General features: G+C 43.9%; 1 protein-coding gene across 1 annotated transcript in view; it reads left to right on the top strand.

Annotated features, from left to right (window-relative positions):
- Positions 1 to 315: 315 nt before the first annotated feature.
- The window catches only part of STAT5B (signal transducer and activator of transcription 5B), a 23,690-nt gene continuing 16,261 nt past the window's right edge, over positions 316 to 7,744 (top strand). The window contains exons 1-4 of the mRNA XM_029927046.1: positions 316 to 453; positions 3,406 to 3,562; positions 4,669 to 4,758; positions 5,926 to 6,134. Of these exons, the coding sequence (XP_029782906.1) occupies positions 326 to 453; positions 3,406 to 3,562; positions 4,669 to 4,758; positions 5,926 to 6,134 (584 nt within the window). The 5' untranslated portion in view covers positions 316 to 325. The remainder of the gene's footprint in view (positions 454 to 3,405; positions 3,563 to 4,668; positions 4,759 to 5,925; positions 6,135 to 7,744) is intronic.

The raw sequence follows: 7,744 nt of genomic DNA, 5'->3' as shown, positions 1-7,744 counted from the left end.
CTGTGACATCAAAACTATAGGCTGTTCTTCCCCTAATGCTAGCTTTGTACTTTTACTTGGTAGGACTTCAGTTTATTTTACAGTCAGAGCTTCATAGACCCAGTTATATGCCTTCCGATGGCCACACTGAATGTGTACATTTTGAAACATTTTTAAAGCTAAAATTCGGTTCAAAAATACTGATCTACCAAGATGGGCTTAAAAACATTTGTCTCTAGGTTTTATAACTGTGAATATTTAGTCTATTAGATTTGAAAGCTGAGGAAAAAAAAACCAAAACTCTACCCAAACCACTGATTGTTATTTATTTAACAGGTTGCAAACCATGGCTGTGTGGATTCAAGCCCAGCAGCTCCAAGGCGATGCCCTTCATCAGATGCAAGCATTATATGGTCAGCATTTCCCCATTGAGGTGCGACATTACTTATCCCAGTGGATTGAAAGCCAAGCTTGGTAAGGGAACAGTGTTTTTTTCTATCCTATTTAGTGAAGCACAGGCATATTAAAGTTTGATTGGAAGGGAAACATGATGGAGACTTTTAAAAGTTGTACATTTTTTTTAAATGACGTGACCCAAGAGAAGGTATTTAACCCTAGCTTAGATTTTAAGGAGATGGAATAACTCTTGGGATTTTTAAAATAGGATTTTTCCCCTTTAATAGTAAACTCTGGCTAAAAGCATTAGTGTATTACTGCTAGTAAACAACTAACAAATATGTTTTGAGTGCCTATAGGGTGTCAGAGTTCATAGGAACAGATTAAAGCCCTTGTCCACAGGGCGCCTGGGCCGCTTGGTTGTACATCCAGCTCTTGATTTTGCCTCAGGGTTATGGCCTCAAAGTTCGTGGGATCGAGCCCTGTGTTCAGGCTCTGCGCTGACAGCGAGGAGCCTGCTTGGGATTCTCTCTCTCTCTCTCTCTCTCTCTCTCTCTCTCTCTCTCACTCTCTCACTCTCTTGTCACTGCTGTCTGCACTCATGCACACACTCCTTCTCTCTCTCTAAGTAAATAAACTTTAAAAAAAAGCCCATGTCCACAAAGAATTCAGTGCTTAATGGGGCAGCTAAGGTATGCATATCCATATCATTTAATAAAATGTATTTATTAACAAAGTTAACAATGGAGATGTTGATTCTTTTTAAACGTTTATTTACTTTTGAAACAGAGTGTGAGTGGGGGAGGGGAAGAGAGAGAGGGTGACACTGAATCCAAAGCAGGCTCCAGGCTCTGAGCTGTCAGCACAGAGCCCAACACAGGGCTCGAACCCACAGACTGGGAGATTATGATCCAACCCAAAGTCGGACACTTAACTGACTAAGCCACCCACATGCCCCTATGTTTTTAAATCTACATATACCCATATAGACTAAAAGACAGTACACCAAAATATTAACACCAGTCATATCTTGGTGGCAGATTTAACAAGTGTTATTTTTCTTATTTTCCAAATTCTATCAGAATTAGTATAATGTAGTAGATTGACAACATCATTGCACTCCAGGCAGCAGGCTGTTGCTGCTTTGCTCAGGGTCTGGGAGCGTGTTAGGAGGCCACCACCCTGTCCGTCTGATCTGATGTGCTCATCAGCTACTTAAGGCCCCTGACACGGTGGGGGTGGCGGGAGGTGGGGGGGGCCCTGTCCGGCAGAGCCCCGGAGAAGCCGGCCACCATGCGACTGTGTACCTGTCAGTAACGCTGCCTTCGAATAATTGCAGTTATGTGTTAGTAACAGATTTCTGTCTGAAAACCAGAGAGCACCGAAGGAAGGCAATTTTCTGGGCAATTTTAAAAATCTCAGCCTCGTGTCACAAAGTGATTAAAAAAAAAGAAAATGAGCTAAATATAAGCATGTCAGCTGCACCTTGCTTAGTGCTTTTCCATTTCCTTTTCATTTTCTTTTCTGTTTTAATGATTTGGAGAGTTCAGAAAACCATTAGTAGAAAGTTTCTAGTGATTTAAAATTTCATCTAGTAGATCTCTCATGTAGTTTCTAACTAAATGAATGCTAAAAGACTTGGTGTTGCTATGAAGGAAAACCTGAATTTTGTTTATTTTGGTTTTCTTAAGAACATAAAGATTTTAATAAAAAGCTATTCAGTTCTTCATGTTTAAGCTAAAAAAGGCTTTTTTTTTTTTTTTTTTTAAGCAGAGAAGTAAGTTTTTAAGTGCCAGAACCAGTACTTGATTTCCATGAGTTTTGCCCAGAGACGGGATCTTCTCAAGAGTGGATTCCTCAGACAAGGAACATTATTGCCAGTTGAAATAGCCTCCATTCCTTCCAGGCTTTTATTTAGTACATACTTTATTTAGTACAGAGAGTATACCTATTTAAAGTTTGGTTTTCTCTACTATCTCCTCAGAGTGCAGATTTGAGCACGTTATGTGATGAACCACATGATCAGTGTTTTGGCACACCTGTTTGTGCCTTTGTTTGAAATTAGTTGCTAACGGACTTCAGGGGCTTAGGAGTGACAGAGCCTTTTAGCTGCCTCTAGATCTCTTGTTTGGCCCAGACCCGGTCAGCAGTAATTGAATGTTATTTCAATCTGACAGCTGTTTGGTTTCTTCAGTGAGCTGAGTTAAGCAATTCCGTACTGGCCGGTAGCAATTGTCACCTAAATTGTTTTAAAAAAGGAAGAGTTGGAGAAGGGAGTGGAGAGAAGAGGGAAAGAAGAAAGGAAGAAAGTAGGGAGGGAAGCCATCCAACCCCTGTCCCCAGGTCAGTGTCTCTGAGTTAATGCCAAGTCCATAGCGTGGTTTCTCTGCCTCACTGGAAGAGTTAGCACTGCCTGCAGGTCCCAGAGCTGCGACTCGTGATAGAAAGATCTGATTTGTGTAAATAGTTGCAGGCACCTTCTGTCCTAATATCTCATTTCCAGGGCTCTTTAGAAATAGTAGTAAGTGATGTTTCACCTGCCTTTACTTGAGAAATACTCTGTGTGGAATTAGCAACACAGAGAACTAGTCAAGGCTGGAAAAAGTGTGTACAACATTCTTGACCTTATGCCCCCTTACACCCTTAAGGGGTAACTATAAATAGGAAGTTATCAGAGCCCTTATTTCCTTCAGAGTACACAAAGCACTTTCCTTTTCCCTTCCTTCATTTCTAGAAGCAGATAGCATAAGCACCAAAATAAGTCAGTAGGAGAAAGGAGAAAGAGCGGTACTTTGTTAAAAGAAAAAAAAAGAAGAAAAGAAACTGTACATTCCACTAAGCTAATTAGTGGATTAGGGATGGATTAACGTAGGCATCTAGTCAATTTGAATTGAACTGCTTCCTAAAACTTGCAGTGAGCATTATGAAGAACTCACTTTAGCTAAAGAAAAGGTGTGATGCGTTGAGGCTGCATTTATACAGGCTCATGTGCATGTATGTATACATATGTATGTAATTTTTTTCCCCTAGGGACTCAATAGATCTTGATAATCCACAGGAGAACATTAAGGCCACCCAGCTCCTGGAGGGCCTGGTGCAGGAGCTGCAGAAGAAGGCGGAGCACCAAGTGGGGGAAGATGGGTTCTTGCTGAAGATCAAGCTGGGGCACTATGCCACGCAGCTCCAGGTGGGTGTGAAGGCTGCGTCACACCCCATCCTCTTCTCCATTCAGTGCTTCCCATAGAGATTTTCATTCTCCTCTCCAACCCAGTGTTGTTGACTTACATGTTCGGTGTATAACATTCTTATTATTTGGCTTTGTGGTTGTAGCCTTTTGTTTTTAAACTTTTTATTTGAAAACAATTTCAGATTCATAGGAAGTTGCAGGATTGATACAAAGAACCACTACATACGCCCAGATCCGCCCGTCGTTAACATTTGCTCTGTCATATTCTGTCTCTACACTTACACACATTTTTTGTCCCTCGAGAGTAAGTTGCATACACATGTCCCTTTGCCCCTAAGTACTTCAGTGTGCGTTTTCTATACATAGTTACAGTACAGTTATCATTTTTAGTACATTTAACATTGATAGAACACTGTTAGGCAGTCTTATATCTGTATTTCCATTTTGTCAACTGACTTAATAAAGTCCTTTAGAGCATTTCTCTGCCACCAGCCCAGGACCACATATTACGTCTGGTTGACGTGTTTCTTTAATCTACTTTAATCTGGAACCATTCTCAACTGTCTTTGCCTTTCATTACATTGACATTTAAAAATAATTCAGCTCATCTATTTTTTAAAGATAAAATGGACATCCTTTTGGGTCTGTGTGATGTCTCCTCCTAATTAGTTTCAGGTTACACATCTCTGATCAGAATTCTGAGTAAGTGATGTTGTGTCCTTCCCAGGGTATCACATCTGAAGACATACACCGTCCATCTTCCTTGCATTGGTGGTAGTAATTTTGATTGCTCAGTCAAGGTGGTGTCATTTCTCTTATGTGGCCTTTTTGAAATTTATGTATCCTGTTTCCAGGAATGACACCCTAGTACTTTAGGCAAATTAGGAGGCAAGAAATAAAACAATCTTACCTTCTCACTGTAATTGGATTCCCTTTGGTGTGCTTTTCTTGGTGTTCTTTGGTATGGGAGGAGCCACATTGCTCATGATTATGCCATCATGTCTCCAGGAGTCCCTCATCATCAAATCTCACCCCTGCTCTGAGGTGGGGTTAGGCCCCAAAGCACAGAGTGGAAGAAAGTGATGTCTGCTATTGGGTTCTTTCAGAACACGTACGACCGCTGCCCCATGGAGCTGGTGCGCTGCATCCGGCATATTCTGTACAATGAGCAGAGGCTGGTCCGAGAAGCCAACAATGTGAGTGCCCCATGGGTGTGGGGAGAGGAGCTGGGAAGTGCTTTCTTGCCCCCCTGTCTCTGGACCCAGATCTCTTAAGATAACTCAGTATGCATCTGTTGGTGTCTCTATAAACAGAGCATTGTCCTAAGGGGCACAAAAGAAATAGACTGGTCTCGATCTTAACTGATTCATGACCTTGATGAGATTACTACCACAAAACAATGTGAACAAGTACAAAATAATTTAACCCCAACCGAATGGTTTTTGAGTAGAGTCCTGTTCATATTCAGGTGAGATGACTTAAGAGGGATTTCTGCTGAGCCCTCCCTCAGCCAAGTGTTGAGGCAATGGCTCAGACCAGGTCACGTAAGTGGCTGGATCCGCAGACTCCTTGCTGCGCCTGCCCTGTAACTTTGGGGTCTCCATGACGCCATCTGTGAGAGGTTCAGCCTTTTCCCTCCCCTAGAATAAGGTCTGGAGTGAGGACACAGATAGTGTGTGTTCACACAGCCTTCTTCCCCACCGTGTCCCCAGCACCTCACACGTCCGTTGCCCTGGAGCAGCGAGTGAATGTGGAATGAGGGGTCATATCACTAGTAGTAACACCCAGGTATATCCTGGATGTTTTGAGTTCTAGTCTCTGGAGGGAATCAGATGGACCCTGTTTGGGCAACTCTGATGGAAGCCAGACTGTGATAGAAGTTTCTACTCTGTTATATGTAAATAGGTCAAGACACCTATTTCCCCTCCTTTTATCCCCCTTCCACACCGGTTCTCCCAAATGATGTTTGCAATTCCTCTGACTCAAAATTTACCTTTTGGGGTTTCAGCCAGGTTACAGGTGCTAGCTAGCATTGGCTTTTCCTTCATATTTAGACCTGAGGTTTTCTTTCTTTTCTTTTCTTTTCTTTTCAATGTTTATTCATTTTTGAGAGACAGAGTTTGAGTGAGGAAGGGGCAGAGAGAGAAAGGGCAACACAGAACCTGAAACAGGCTCCAGGCTCTGAGCTGTCAGCACAGAGCCCAATGCAGGGCTCGAACTCATGGACGACGAGATCATGACCTGAGCTAAAGTTGGACACTTAACCGAATGAGCCACCCGGGTGCCCAGAGGCCTGAATTTTTCTGCCATCCTCACTGCCCAGCTCACTGCCGCCCACACTTTTCCCCTGATATGTCCCCCAGGGTACTTCTCCAGTTGGAAGTCTTGCTGACACCATGTCCCAGAAACACCTCCAGATCAACCAGACATTTGAGGAGCTGCGCCTGGTGACGCAGGACACGGAGAATGAGCTGAAGAAGCTGCAGCAGACTCAGGAGTACTTCATCATCCAGTATCAGGAGAGCCTGAGGATCCAGGGTGAGGCCGGGCCACCTGGGCGCTGTGTGCCATGAGGGCTAGAAGGAAATTCAGGTCGGATTGGAAGAGAACCGGGTTTCCATTCAGAGGCACTCCCCTTTCTGTGCGTAGCCGGGAACCATTTGCACTAAAGATCTGGCAGGGAGGATGAGACTTAGGAAGGGGAGGAATCACCAGCTTGCCTTTGGAGAGTGTGGGTCTCACTCAGGCTTCCCACACCCAGGGAGCTCCTGGCCTTCTGCGGAAGAATTTCCTCCTGTGGGAAGAACTTCACAGTCTAGTAAACAGTACTTTTGTATATAATTGGTGTTTCATAAATGCTGCTTTACTGGAATATTAAATTCTCCAAGCAGGGAAAGTAAAAGGGCTAAAGGCTGTGTTTGTTAATGACAAACTTTTCATGTTTTGTGCGGTAAATCAGAGAGGCCGTCCTGGCACAGAGCCTCCTAAGGCACCTCAGTTGCCTTGATAAGCAAAGGGTCCCCTTCCTGGTGTAAATTCTGCTAAGGTACTAGAGTACTGAAAACAGTACAGGCCTGCGGCTGTAGAGCCCCACGATCGCCCCCTATTGACCTTGTTAAGAATTTGGCTGGGTGACTTTAGTATTTTGTCTAAATACTGAGAATCTCAGAAAAGCCTCTGCTTTATCAACCAGCTGCACACACACAAACCCATCTGTAAAGCATGTGCTCCTCTAGTACCATGCAGGCAGGCTCAACTTTGTAGCTATATTGCTATTATTTATTAACTCTTGTCTTCCAAACTAATGATAAATTCTTGAAAGGTGATTGTGTCTTATCTCTGTACCCTGAGGATGGCACATTGGCTGAATCATAGTAGGTGTGAATAAGTGTTGATGAGATGATTCTAGCATGTTTTCCTCCATCTGAGTCCGTCTCAGAGTGACCACAGAGAAAGGGTGGCCCTCTTCCTAGATTAGGGAACAGGAGAATTCAGGCTATTAGTTCTACCCAAAGCCTTTGATGGGTTGGTAGTACTTCCAATGCTATTCTTGGGTTTTCTGTTTCCTGTTTATGGATTTGGGTTTGATTCTGGTTTGGGTTTGTACCCATCATGCAATGTCCGTTCAGTGTCATGTATCAAGTTCACCCATCAGAAACACAGACTATTGATCTGTTTGTGCAAGGGAAGGCTCAACTCCCTCCAGTTGGAGCAGACAGTTGCCTCATGTCTCCTGGCCTCCCTCCCAGAAGCTTCTGCAAAGTGCCAAGAGACACCTAAGTGGGTGACTTGCACAGGGAGGTTGGGTCCAGGTGTGGGGCTCACCACCACCTCCCTGTGGGGGGGCCGAATTTCCGAGGTGGCCTCCAGACTGCTCTGCTGTGTGCCAGGCCTGGACAATATTCTTCTCTCTCAGCCCCCAAGAGTGGAATCCAAATCATATTTCCAGTTGCCTTCTAGCTCTGGGCTTTTCCTGGCTATCTAGAGCTGCTTTAGTCTGTCTGTCCCAGCTTGTGTGTCCATGAGGCAGGACCTAGGTCAGTGTGACAGGGCCCTCAGAGGCCTGCCAGGAACTTGCCCAAGATATGATGATGCTCACATCTTCTTGAATCTTCTTGACTCAGCCCCAAGTAAGGACACTGGGATATATATTTTTTTCTTTTCTTTTCTTTTTTTTTTTTT

Source organism: Suricata suricatta, chromosome 17 (assembly GCF_006229205.1).
Source record: "Suricata suricatta isolate VVHF042 chromosome 17, meerkat_22Aug2017_6uvM2_HiC, whole genome shotgun sequence".
Lineage (NCBI taxonomy): Eukaryota > Metazoa > Chordata > Mammalia > Carnivora > Herpestidae > Suricata > Suricata suricatta.
The sequence above is the reverse complement of the archived record's forward strand: the minus strand, read 5'-3'. Positions and strand labels throughout refer to the sequence as shown.